At 36.2% G+C, this 14944-nt stretch overlaps 1 protein-coding gene across 1 annotated transcript in view; it reads right to left on the bottom strand.

Moving 5' to 3' along the window:
• LOC145677498 (uncharacterized) overlaps positions 1-11302 on the bottom strand; it is a 41854-nt gene extending 30552 nt beyond the window's left edge. The window contains exons 1-3 of the mRNA XM_081747976.1: positions 11081-11302; positions 5887-6610; positions 1897-2037 (exon numbers count right to left, since the gene is read on the bottom strand). Of these exons, the coding sequence (XP_081604102.1) occupies positions 1897-2037; positions 5887-6610; positions 11081-11269 (1054 nt within the window). The 5' untranslated portion in view covers positions 11270-11302. The remainder of the gene's footprint in view (positions 1-1896; positions 2038-5886; positions 6611-11080) is intronic.
• Between the last annotated feature and the right edge of the window lie 3642 nt (positions 11303-14944).

Below are 14944 nucleotides of genomic sequence, written 5' to 3'. Positions count from 1 at the left end.
GCACAGGAGCTGAACATTTCTTTCGGATCAGCGTTCCACATGGTAACACAAGATCTTGGCATGCGGAAAATCGCAGCCAGATGGGTACTCCATGCTCTGACCGAGGTTCAAAATTGGCATAGGTGGGAATGTGCGCGCCTACATCTTCAACGTTACAATGAGGAAGGTGATTACTTTTTTTCTTTTTTAATTATTATTTAAGGCCTCCATATTCCCCTGCCGTTGCCAATTACTTTTGGACTTATTATAGGGCAGTCACAACTTTGCTTCTGCCTTTATTTTCTCTCTTTTATTTTTATTTTCGTTTATCTTTCTCTTCTGTTCGGCTATTATTCCTCAGCAGGTTGAGGTGAGGCTTATTTTTTCTAGCATGGCATTTAATAGTTTAAACCATGCCCTACTGAAGATGATGACTCAGGGTGTCTACTAAAATTCCAAAATGAAATTTCGTGACTTTTTTGTGACCTTTTCTTTACCAAATCATAAAATTTTCTAACATTTTGAAGAGTGAATTTGGTTGCGAATTAGGCCGAATTTTCATCCATGCGATAGAAACGTACTTTGCTTGCGATTTGGTAGCATCTAAACCCGACCATAGACATTTTTGGTGGTGAATTTTGACGTTTTATAGAACAAAAGTTTCCAATCTGTACTTATATTTGTACAGTTTAAAAAAATCGTGACCCAAAAAGCTAAATTTTGTGACTTTTTCGTGACTTTCATGACCTTTTTCTGATTTCGTGACTTTTTCGTGACCGATAGACACCCTGTGACTGCTTGCACCGCATTACAAGTGACGAAACGTGGGGAAGATCCTACGAGCCTGAATTGAAACGTCGGTCGAGTGAATGGCGCCACCCAGAATCTCCACGACCGAAAAAGCTTAGGCTAGAGCCAGCAAACGTAAAGGTGGTCGTGATAATGTCATACGAGCACGAAGGCATTACCCTGTCACATCAAGTTCCACCGGGCGTTACCGTTAATGGTGCATACTATGCTTCATACCTCAGTCAGCATTTGCGATAGCATTGCGGCGCAAGCGTCCACACCTCCTGGAGTCTGGACCAATTCTCCTACACGACACTGCCACATGCCATACAGCCAATCCATAAGGTACGACGATAAGGTTGGGAGGTACTGGAGCACCCGCCATACTCCCCGGATATGAGCCCTGCGATTTTGATCTTTTCCCAAAAATAAAGAACCTCTCAGGGGCAAACGTTTCAGAGACATTCCCAGCATTGTTCGTGCCTTAGGGCGCACTGTCAAAACACCCTCTCACAAAGTGGGGCTTTGATAGGTATTCAACGGTTACCAGACATCTGGCGAAGGGTTCAACAGGCTGGCGGAGACTACATCGAAGGACTGAAAGCTTCATGAGGTGAGTGATCCACTACATTCCACTTCACAACTATGTTGCCACTTCGAGTTAAATGACCCTCGTACATCAAATGGAACAAGAAAAGTCTATTACATGAAGTCACATATGAACAGTCGATTAACTAAACAATTATCGTTAAGTAAAAATAACTGCATATTCGCAGCGAGTAAATCTCATCTGAAGCGATTCCAACTTCCCATTTGAAACTTTGTGGTTAAAGAAAAATGTCACTGATGCACACTACCAACCTTATTTGGTGTGTTCCCATCCCAACCAGCCATATCTAATGTAACTTTTTACTGTGTCACGCTGCATTCAATTCAAAGGGTGATAAGGGACTTTTGCCTCTTCCTGTGTAACGTAACGAAGGGTACAACACCGGAAAGAACGCACGAAACTAGTAGAAAAAGTAAAATATTGCGATAATAAACTTTGAATATAAACTGAATTTTTAATTCCAATTTAACACTAATCCCTAAATAGTATTTCATTGAACAATGCTACACAAAACTTACCTTTATACAAATGCCTATACACACTCCAATTGTTAGTAAATGAACTTTTACAGCACGGGCAAGGATAATATATTCGGTATGTTACATGAATTGACTTCATATGACAACTCAGGGACTTCCTACTTGCAAATCTTGTGTTACCTGAAACGAGAAATATTTTTAGTTCTAAATCTAAAGCAAACTACAGTATACGTTACGGCAATAATAAAGATATCGAGCCTATTGAGTATTGCTATATCTTATTCTATTTGAAACCAAGATTTTAATTTTCTAGAAATTGTAAAGAGTTTAGCAAAAACTACTAGTACTTTTTAAATATTACTGCAAAAATATTATTTCTATATTAATGAGGAAATAAACTTACATTAATGGCAAAAATATGTGCTAATATCCCTATAGAAATTTGTCTTCACAATATATATTTAAAAAACCTTATGATATATGAATGTGAATGCTGATCGCCAACTTGCAGAAGCTGAACATAGGTAGGAGTTTTTGAAAACAGTATATATACAGAAGTTTGTTCGGGTCTCAACCTACAAGCCTCGCTGCCACCACTACCATCGATTTTTTTCATTTTCCTATCACTGTCGACTATCGCCCGACATTGCAATTTCCACTGTAACAAACTATGCTGGAGCACAGACCTAAAGGAATTCCATCCTATTTATCCATGTGGGCTTTCCAAAGGCAATCAGGGCGATGTTGTAGACGTCGTTTTTAACAACCCAAACGCGCAGATATCAATTGGATTGACGTCAGGGTTTCTGAAAAGAATATGCTGATAGATAATAACATTGATTTCAGTTTCCTGCTTACGTCATGATAAAACCCTAAAAGATAGGTGGACGTCTTGCATGTGTGGATTTGCACCTACTTGATTCTTATCGTTCCGTACAAACGAAGCAAGACTTTTCAATAGACTAACGTCATGATGGATTGGTGGTAGTAACCAGCATTCACCTTCATGTTTTAGTTCCCCTTAAGTAATTTCAACTTCCACTTGTAGCCGTATTGGGTGACAATCACGATTCCCTGTGAGAAACTTTTTGTGCGATGGAAGTAAAACTCGACATATTGTTTGCGAAACATGTCATGGTATGTGACTGCCCGAATGTTATTATTACGGTGACATGTATATAGGTATTACCTAATGTGACATGTCCTTTTTCTTTTAGTTTAACATCTCATGATTATGCACCGAGGCTAGCGGAAACTGACGATGAAATGATGTTAAGGGTGAAATTAAGCAAGTGGGAGGTAAGAGAAGAAATCGAGAAAACCCATGCACACGTGTTTGTCCACCACAAATCCAAGTTGAGGAACATCGCGCCAGAGATGAGCACTGAGCTACCGCGACGCCAAGTCTTCCATTTTGACTCTTCTTCCCCTTCCCCAGTTTCCTACAATTTGCGGTATTTTATCTTATGTCCAGCAGTGTGGCACCTGAGAAGATTGTGGTCCCGTGCAGGTTGGGACTGATAACAGACTGTGTCAGATTTAATTTCCGTGCCATGTCACATAAAGGTGGTGGATTCTCCTGGTATGTCAGTCGACGAATTCCACGAACCTCAAGCGACACTTTCGCTGGTAACCTCAAATGGGCCTTTTTGGGCCAATGTTTCTGCATGAGGCGTACATGTTTACCTGGCCATGGTATCTTTAGTTGTGGTTACTCCGATTTTTAAACGCTTTCCCAATACTGTACCACTACTTTTTTTTTTTTAAGTGTGAGAATAAGAGTCATAATGTACTCATCCCAATAATTCTTTTAATTGTCTTGTGTGCCGAAGTCTTTTCACGGCATTTCATCAGTACAAACATAATGCTTGCAAGCTAAGACAGTGCACCGATAATGACACCAGTTTCATGTTTCTGGTAACTACGCACGTAACAGCAGCGTTGCCAAATTGGTCCGATATAAACCGAATTACCTTCTGTAGAAAAAGCTTTAATATATATCTATTATATAAAAGAGAACGCACAAATCCTTTGTTAGCTCATCACGCTAATACGGCTGAACCAATTTCTTTCATTTTTGGGGGGTTATTAGGATTTGGACCCTAGATGGTTTTTATCATATCACTTTAATTTTTAATTACCAGTGTCTTGAGATAATTGACCATTCAAGTGTCCATAACGTACAAATCCTTTGTTAGTTCATCATAGGTATAAAAATAAACGTATTTATATGCAACCCGCATGACCGTGTCACTCGGCGGGTTAACATAAATGACAGGCGATATAATGTTAACATTTACTGCAAGCATATTTCACGGGTATTAAACACATGAGATATGGAGTTGTGCATTTAAATTTTCATTTCAACCCAGCGAAGCGGGTAATATATGCTAGTATATCTATATTTTAAAGTCTCATGGTTATACTTTTTAGACTAAAGAAGATGCATAATTAATGAAAGAAAGTCATTGTGAAATTAATTTTTTGTGTTTTCCCACCAAGAATCGAACCCCGGACCGCGTGCACCAAAGGCACACATACACTAGGTTACACCCTCTTGACAGGTTCTTAATAGAATATTTATAAAATATGAATTAAACGCCTGAGTTGTTTTTGAGAAAATCGTCTGGAGAAAATCGTCCTAAGATTATACTATCACTTAGATTTTTTTTTCAGTATAAATGAGTTGTCATGCTGTCAGATTATTAATTTATATTTATATTAAATATTTATTTATATAAAAAAATATGAACAAAATCGTCTTGGTCGTTTTTGATGGCTTGTTCACAGTATACGGCTGTTAATGAAATATTCATGTATGAAATATAAACAAACTCGTTAGAGGCGTTTTTGAGAGAAACGCCGCAACTTTTTATTTACATCGTGCAGTCAATTACCTTTCTTTTGGAGGTAGGAAGAAAAATTCTTCTGGAAACTCTTATAAATGCTTAAGTTTCAAATTTGGTGCGGATACGCTCAACCAGTGGTTCTCAAACTTTCCGATAACGCGGACCCCCTGTGCATTCGGAAAGTGATTCGCGGACCCCTTGCAATGCTATCTGAAATTTCACATGGTATTAAAAGTATACTACTCAGAATTACCACTGACAAGAAAAAGATCAAGAAAAATATTGCATTAAGTAATTTATTCTAAAGATACATGATTGATTCCTAGTGAACGAAATTTCAATTGAAAATACAACTTTCAAGACTGAAAATCAATGTACTTTTTTTTTTCTTTAAAAAAGGGAAATTCACTTGAAACAATGTTCTCAAATGTGGGATCACTAATATGCGGAATGAAATTCTTTGTTTTTTCGTAATTGCACTGAAATCCGGAATAAGATTTGTCACCATTAATCTTACGTCCGATTCCACATTAAGACGACTCGCCTTCAGGCTTTAATACTGCAAAGAGCAGAAAAGGCCTGTTTACATAAGTAAGTGGTAGGGAAAGGCATCAAATGTTGCAATGTCTTTTTACACACAAGGCAGAAATTTAGTAAAGTAAGAAAACATTTAAATTTACAAACGTAAGTATAATCTCTAATTGTTTTCTTTTTAGTAACTGAAAAAAAAAAAAAAACACTTCTTGCATAACAGCTTTGAGTTCCATTTTATTATAACACATTTCAATTTTTAGGTGTCGCGGACCCCCTGGCTACGTCCCACGGACCCCCAGGGGTCCGCGTACCCCACTTTGAGAGCCACTGCGTTAAACAATATGGACTCTAGACAAATATCCTAAAAAGCAGATGTCTTAGATTAGATTTAGATGTTTCTAGATTTAAACAGTTACCTAGAAGTGTGTCACAACAAGATGTGGATTTGTACAGAGTTACCTAGAAGTGTGTCATGCCAAAATGCGGATTTGTACAAAGGAACAATCAGCTTGATATCCTGCTGTGAATACCATTCAACAGAAAAATCGAAAATAAGCTACTGTAAGAGAAACTCGAAATCTTGTCATTATTGATTAACCGACTTCCATTACGATTTCACTCCCACTATTAATTACGGAATACTTACATATTCTACATTCGTGCTCCTTTTTGCCTTCAGAGCGTAGATCCTCATTCCTGGATGAACCATCCAACTGAATATCACGCTTCATAGCTCCTTCAGCAAGGATCACCTTACCATCTGGTCCGAGTGTAGCTTCGTCCCTCGCCAGCATATTTTGCAGCTGAATAACCTGTGTCCGCATCAACTCTGTTGCTCCTGGTTGCGACGAATTTGAGAGAACAGTTTGGTACACACCATACGACGTATTATCCATTGGTTCTAAATTCACTGTGTATTCATTATGGAAGCTTTTCTTTATCATTAAAGATTCATTCACGGAATCATAGAATTTAGAGCTAGATACATGGCCAACTGCTTCAGATTGTGCTCGTTGTGATAACTTCTCAACTATTCGGCTCAGATCTTTCTTTGGGTTCAATCGCGAGTTTATCTTTGGCACCACTTTCTGAATCTTAGCACCATTCGTTTCACTGGTCTTTGCGGGAACCACGTCACTTGTTACCCAAGTCTCAGATGTTTCTGAGGATTTTACGGGTTCTGGCTGGATAATAACGGTTTGGTCTTCTCTGTAATGATTTTGAGAGTTGAACAGCTTTGGAATCTCTCGATACTCTTTCAAACAGTAAACTCTTTTGTGCGAAATGAAGTTGGTGAGACTTCGAAACATACTTCGACATACTTTGCATTCGTATATAATATCACATTCATTTATTAACAGCTGCCGCAACTGGAAAGAAAAACATAAATTTAACTTACATATTTATTTGAAATAGACAAACAACATTTCATATTTTTTTTTTAAAACATAAGTTTCTTCATATTTTGGTTCAGTGAAAGTATCTTTTCTTCTTGATTAGTGTTTAAAATTTATTGAGATTTTACTCTATGTCGAAACGCAAAATTATTCTCGTCCCCATATCCAAATAAGAAACAATTCAAACTTGGTACTTTAAATTTGACAACCCAGACTACTATTCCCTTGAATCTTCATTATAACTTGATCCAATTCCCTGAAGTATACATAGCAATACTTTGGGTCTCCTTATCCAGATGCTAGGGCCAACCAAAAGTTTGACGATATGGCGACGTCGTTAAGTAATCTTTGAACCATTAGCACTCTTTTACGAATTCATTAAGCAGTTACATCGATTCTAGCCAAATGTTAGCTGAAGATGGTTGGTAGATGAAGATACTATCCCCATCTATTAACATCAGTACAAATTATATCATCCTCCAAGAAAAATCATATCTTTGTGTATATGTGCTGGTTTGCTTCTCTATCAGCAAGCAAGCTGTCTTTACTGTATATATACAAAACATGTACCGAAGTTAATATATAGGATTAATACCAACGTCTATCGGGAAAAAAAAATCATTATAACTACTTACTGGATTCCTAGGGCTCAAAATTTATCTATGACATTGATAAAACCTCAAATTTTTGGTTGACCATCGCGTCTGAAGGTGGTCCTGAAAGTATACTATTTTATACATACGGTTGACCTATATACTTCCATTGGATACTTATACCAGATCTCTCACACCATGGTGAAAAAACGTTAGCGATTTGGCCAAGTGGAAGCAATTATACCCATCAAATAATAATTATTTCAGTAAAATTCAGTTCATTTCAATGAAGGTTGAGAACTGAACTAGATCTTTCAATTTTAGTTTAGCATGAGCCGCATGCGCTTCAACACACACTACTAATTACGTGTTATTATCTGGATTTGTTTGGTATTCACCAACAAGTGAATATTGTGTTTTTCATTATCGTCACGAGTAGTAACGAAAAATCCATTCGCTGAATGCGCCACATTAGAAAAATGTTCTGTTTAGTCCACCTCTTGTCGGGAAGTAAGTCTTACGTGAGAGCCATTAGCGGATAGTCGCCAGTAATGTTTTGATAGAGCGGCAAACGAATGAGAAGGTGTTATAAATAGTATTCTATTCTTCCCTAAGCATGAATATTTGAAGCTTCTGAACAATAATAGCTAATAAACTATACTAGTAGGAAAAAATATACAGGTTACGTATAGAGGTTCTTTTATATACATTACACACAAAAACATATATTCCGTATGTCGCTGCATAAATGCAATGGGGTCGAGACGTAACAAGACTTGCATTCCAATTTTCAGTACATGGCATAGTTTTTCGACTTCCATTCTCCAGCGACGCATTCGATCTTAAAATATCGGAATAAAAAGCTTTATCCTCGAAGAGCTCCAACACGGTGCAAAATTTGTTGAAGACTGCGCGAAACAGCCAAGACAAATATCCTGACTAAAATCGGACAAGGACACTTCAAAACCTTCGTTTGTACCTCAATAACAGTTTTAAATTAGGAGACTTCGGTGTATATATATATATATATATATATATATATATATATATATATATATATATATATATATATATATATATATATATATATATATATATATATAAACCTTGATCTGAATGAATTGTATTTGGTTACACGTTAGTTCATCGGTTTATTATTATTATTATTATCTAGTCTTCCTAGTTATTGTAAGAGGTGGATAGTATTACAAACGTATCAGCTAATTGAAAGAAGAAGAAGAAGAAGAAGCAAGAACAAGAGAAGCTCGTTGATTTCTAAAAGGATTTTGAACACAGTGGAGAACTCGATAGGACACTGTTTAAACTCCTTTTAGATACCGCTCCCAGTACACACACGTTAGGAATCAATAACTTTTACTTTTTAATCACAACAATCATTTTAACACAGATACCATCCGGCACATTTTGTTAAGATTAATTAACACTTACCTATAAAGTGTTCTAGGAATCCTAAAAGGAATTTTACATTCATAGTATAATTTCGACAACGAATCCTATTGCCTTCGACGCTAGACAGTAATGAAGAGCTTTGGCTTCATAAACATTTTTTTTTTTTAATATTTTATTTAACGCGGCCCTTTTTTGCACATAAAACGTTGTATCAGCAAGATTCCTGTGATTAAAATTTAGCAGGATCAATATAAAAGCAATCTATGATGTTATTCTTAACATGCATTTGAAATGTTTTACTTGTGCTTTACGTAAAACCAAAGCTCTGCATTACTGTCTAGCGGCAAAAATAATAGGATTGGTTGCCGAAATTATATTGAATGAATAAAAAAACTTTTAGGATTTCCAGAGCACACTATAGATGTATGTTCGTTAATCTTAACAAGGATCATTTATTCATAACAAACCTTTTACAACATACTTTAGAGTAATGAAAGAACAATATTAATTTCCAACTTTACTTTCTTTACATCTACGATTAACATTCTTCTATCTAAAATGATATACAGAAACCGCCCTGCTACATTTTTCTTAACTCAAGCAGCCCTATGTCTAACTCCACAGTGCCAATGAATTAATTCTACCATAAATATTTTCAAGAGCTGCTGCTGCCTTCATTCTCAGTCGCTGCCAGTACGGAAATCGATTAACACATCAAAATCACATTTATGGGTCCATCATTAAATAAAACGCAATTAGGAAATGTTGGCCAACGTACAGTTTTATCAATCAATTATACTGTCAAAAATCACCAAATCTATCCATTATCACAGAATATAACCCACGTAGATTTTACCCCACAACATAATCTATGTTGAATGAGTGGCACAGTACAACTGAATGACAGGACTGCATGCTATCCAAGGGCACAGTACAATTTAGTAGGATCGCATGTTGGCCGAGTGACAGTATAAGTGAGTGGTACGATTACATATTGGCCAACATATTATTTACGTTGTATTTAACGTTACTAATGGTCCCATAAATACACAAGTTTGGTGTATTAATCATTTATTGTGTGACCCCGCGTAGTAGCGTAGTCGGTACCGCTCTCGCCTCTGGTGCGAGCGGTCCTAGGTTCGATTCCTAGTGGGGATACTACGTCCAAAAGTTGTCAGTCATCCTGAACGAAGTTTTCCTCATTCACACCATGCAAATATTGGGCCAGGGTGGTACTTAACATAAAAAGGTCCCAGGCCGCTTCCTTCCTTCCTCGCATCTCCAGGCAGTGTAATCGGCGAGGGGCGTCAGCCCTCATACGCCGGTTGGAACATTCGGACGAAAAAGTGTACCAGCTTTTTCAGGCCAGCCATCTTGAGTGAGGTTTCATCCTGGGTTTCAATCATTCACACCAGGCAAATGCTGGAATGGTACCTAACATAAACTGTTCCAGGCGCTTCCTTCCTTCCCTTTCATCGGATAGAGTGCTCGCCGAAGGATGTCATCCCTCATATACGTGACGGGCTAAATGGCCTTAGATGCCGACGGCCCAGAAATTTAATTCCTTATTTCCCTCATACGCAACGGCATTCGAAGAACAAATGCTCAAAAGCAATTTCTAATCCTAATTATTTTTCGTACTTGGAGCGACTGGCAATGAAAGCAACAACGGCTTTCGGAAATGTTGTCGCTGGAATAAATACACTGGCACCGTCAGATTAGGTATACTCTTGTTTCAAGAACAACTCCAGAAGCTTTACTATATTTACCACCCTACAGTTTTTAATGCTTCTAAATTTTTAAACGGCGGCGTACCTTTCTATTTGCAGTCGGTTTGTGATTCATTCACATAAAAGTAATTACTACGAGTGAATGATTAGTACCTACAGATTATTTTATTATGATTACTGCGGATGGCAACGGATATCAACGTAATAAACAAGCTCGGGAATCGAACTCGGAATCCGTTCAGCGCCTGTGCACTCACAAGTTCGCCAATAACAACCTGAATGCATACAAAGCTATCGGTACACAAATTGTCACCATGTAAACTGTGATGCGATTTAAACAAAACCCCCGAACTTTTGTTCCAACGTCACCACAAACAACCGCAATAAATAACAATATTATGAGTAATATTGTTAATAATATTATAACAATATTATAAATAACAATATTATATACATTTTATTATAAAATTACATAGTATAAATAAACTTATATTAAGCGGACTATGCACATAACAAACAACGAGGGAATCATTGAATTCTCTGCCATTCGCAGTAATCATAATAATTCATTTACACAATACAATGAATACAAAAATATTCACAATTATAATTCTTAATTATTGCACCTACTAACGATAATACTACACTAAGATCAGAAGCGAGATAGATATAATTTCCTCGAAATATATCAAAGGAAACTATGAAATTACCTCATTAGTGCCTGTTTCTATTAGTCTGAGAGCATGTTGTAGCCCAGTGACGCTTATCTCGACGGGCTTTCTCAATAAAGACAAATCTGTGAGCGGCTCATATACAGCACCTGATTTGCTGGACCCTGCTTTCCCGCCGCTTTGGCTTTTGCTTGATTTACTTGTCTTTGCATTTGACTTCGACCCCATTATGGCATCTGGAAAATAAATAAAAAGTAAGAAAATAACTTTTCAGGATCTGAGAAACATGTGATACATTGATAAGCAATTTTACCAGTAATTTTCGTAAACCCATAAGCACTTCTGAAATAAATCTCTTTGCGAATTAGAATACTTTGGAATGAAAACACAGAAGCTTAAATATGAGTAACTATATTCCCTTTTTTTTTTTTTTTTTTTTTTTTTTTTGTTATACAACATTAGTGGAAAACAGACAAGTTTCTAAGTCTGACGTTGCCAAATAAAAAATAAGCATTCAACACATGAAGCCAAATCAAAATACTTACTTTTAAACGTCTTTGAAATCTCATTCTTAGCAGATCGAAATTCCCTGGCTCTTAGCAGGATTACCTGATTTCTCAAATTTACTGATATTTCCCGGTTTTTCGCCAGCTGCTACAGGAGTCTGATGTCAAATTTCCTTTTTTTAATACATTACTTCGTATTAACACACTAATTTATATAAATTTAAAAATTTCCACTCAGCTGAAGCACAAAACATGTGAACATCTTACTGCATATTATGATTAAACCTGCTGCTGTTTTTGAAACAGGATACTTCGCTAAATGTATCCGAACTACCGGGAATTATTTCATCCTACTAGGAATACTAAAAGGTTAGTTGCTTAGTGGTGGAGCTCCCAACTCTGGCGCGTAGGATCCCTGGTTCAATCCCAGCTCCTAACAAGTGGACTTTGTGGTGGTTCAACAACGTATGCGTGGGTCTTCACGGGGTTCTCTAATTTCCTCCCACTTTCGCCATTCCCCATCATCATCATCACTATCTTCCTTAGCCATGGTGCATAACCGTGGAACGTTAAACAACACTTTTTGTTTAAAAAAAATTAAAAATAAAACGTTAGTGCAATTTTTATTTTCTAAAATGTTTTATTAGTAAATATCGCCACATGTTCTGACCATAAGTTTAATATAATTTACAAAAAATTAATTACGCTGAGGTAACAATTCTCTCAAAATCAGTGGTCACTGTTTCATACTACCAGGATTTAGGATCCTTATGAACTTTATTCATTTATTTTTAAAATCGTGGAAACCAGTGAATACAAACGATATGTTCTCAACGTGGAATTAAATTTCCTAAATGCGTACAAAACTCATCGCTAGTCCGTAGTTTTTCGTTTATTATTATTGTAATTAAATATTTAATAAATTATTCAATTAGAGCATTCTGTCTACTCTACTTAACACTCATTTGGAAAAGGAAAATATTTAAGGAGGCAGACTACTAAATATTTTTCAAAAGCTAACGATTTAATCTTTTGCCAGTTTTTCGTAAGTGAAAAGAGATAATGAAATGTACCTTAACTCAGTAATAGATAATGTTATTCTACGCCCGAAAATATGTATCGGAAGAATTTTCAGTGTTGCCATCTATAGAAATTACAGTGTACCAGAATCTGAATTTCCCAAAAATCTAGGTTATGACAGCGACTAGAAAAATGAACTCAACGGCAACTGATGACTTCTTATACTGTCTGTGTTCCTTGTTAACAACTTTTTAAATAATATTTGTATTTATTTTGTAATAAACAGTACAACATAAGTATTTTTTTTTTATCATCAGCAGAATTAAAATACAAATATTATTTAAAAAGTAATTAACAAGGAACACAGACAGCATGATAAGTAATCAATTGCTGTTGAGTTCATTTTTCCAGTCGCTGGCATAACCTAGATTTTTGAGTAATTCAAATTCTGGCCACACTATAATTTCTATGGATGCCAACACTGAAAATTCTTCCGATTCGTATTTTCGGGTGTAGAGTAACATTATCTATTACTGAGTTAAGGTACATTTCATTGTCTCTTTGCACTTACGAAAAACTGGCAAAAGAAAAATTGTTACCTCTTGAAAAATATTTAGTAGTCTGCCTTCTTAAGGAAATATATACTTTTAAACAATGTTGTACATGAAATTCTAAATAATTAATATTTTTTCTGACCAGAGTATGTACGTATTTATTTTTAAAAAATGAAACCTTTAAGTTTTACGTCCCACGTTATGCCGGTTAGGCTAAAGGAGACGACGATGAGAAATGAATGAAATGGTGGAATGAGGAAACGGGAGAACTCCGAGGAAACCCACGCACACGGTGTTTGTCCACCACAAAGTTCACTTGGTGCGAGTTGGGATCGAACCAATGACCCCATACACCAGAGGTGAACGCTCTACCACTGAGCCACCGAGGCACTTATTTATTAAAATTAACGTAAGTCGTAACAGTTTCAATAACGTAACATTATCTTCATCAGAAGTTATTGAAATTTTTAGGACTTATTTTAATAAATAAGTACATACTCTGATCAGAAAATATATTAATTATTTAAGTAATAATTTCCGGGTCAAGATGGCCAATTTTCAGGTACTACATTCTACAAAAACTCTCTATTTATATGCATGTTCATCTAAACTGAACCTCAAAATACCAAGTTTCCTAGTTTGCACGAAATAAATTAATTATTTACTTCAATAGCTAATTATTTAATTGGACGAATAAATCAGTAGGAATCGCTGTATATTAGTCTTAATTACAGAATACAAACATATAGAAGTACTTTTTTTTTTTTTTTTTTTTTCAAAACGAGATTTTTACATGAATGTTTCATGAACTGTTGAGAAATCGGAAGGAATGAGAAGAGCTGTAGGAAATCTATGAACACTAAATCTACATAAACTCTTCACAGCTTGAAATCAAACCTGAAATAAACGCATTAGACACGGCTTATGCACTAAGCCATTACTCATCTTACATTGTGTGTAGTCGAAAAGTAATAAAACCTTCAATTTAACGCTCCGGATTTATGTCCTATTGGCTAAACGAGATGGATAACGAATGTAAGAGGTTGATGATGAAAGAATTGGTGCAATGCGTTAAATGGGGGGGGGGGGAATGAAGACTTTCAAAACTCGATATTGTTTATCATAAAACCAAACAACCTGAAAAATGGAGAGAGTAATCTTGCGAATCAGAAGTACGCGCGCTCTAGTCGTGAGTCACCTTCACTTTTCCATTCAACATATATATAATACATGAATAAGATTATAGTTATGTGTGGATACATACCCATTCCATCATGAGATCATAAAAGGCCAGCTTCTCAAGCACTGCGCCTTTCCCGCTGGTTAGCAAGTGTGCCTTTGATGCATTAAACTAACTAACTATTATTAAACTCAAGATTTTTAAATTACAACATTTCGTGGCACACCTTAGGGGACTGTATGACACACCAGTGTCGCGACACATCGGTTGAGAACCACTGGCCAACATGATTCACGTTTCGCAATGTGTCCAATCATCCTAGCTCATCTTTCAGAACTAAACTTCTGTATGCCCCTCTACCTTTTCCAATATTCTTTTTTTTCAATACCTCATCTGATTATCCAAATCTTTAACATCCTTGTATAGCATCGCATTTCGAAGGTCTCCAATTCTCCAGTTTTAATTTTCGATTCGATTCCATTCTGCCACACTCCATCCATATGATTTCGTAACCTTTTCCTTTAGTTTTCACATATTAGGGTAAATTCAGTACAACTTCCGTTACATCTTTACAATTTAAGTTACTAAAATAATGCAGAGACATAGGACACGAGTAATAAAATAAAAAGGAATTTATATACAC

This window comes from Thermobia domestica, unplaced genomic scaffold, assembly GCF_964235325.1.
Source record: "Thermobia domestica unplaced genomic scaffold, izTheDome1.hap1.1 HAP1_SCAFFOLD_956, whole genome shotgun sequence".
In the NCBI taxonomy this organism is placed as follows: domain Eukaryota; kingdom Metazoa; phylum Arthropoda; class Insecta; order Zygentoma; family Lepismatidae; genus Thermobia; species Thermobia domestica.
The sequence above is the reverse complement of the archived record's forward strand: the minus strand, read 5'-3'. Positions and strand labels throughout refer to the sequence as shown.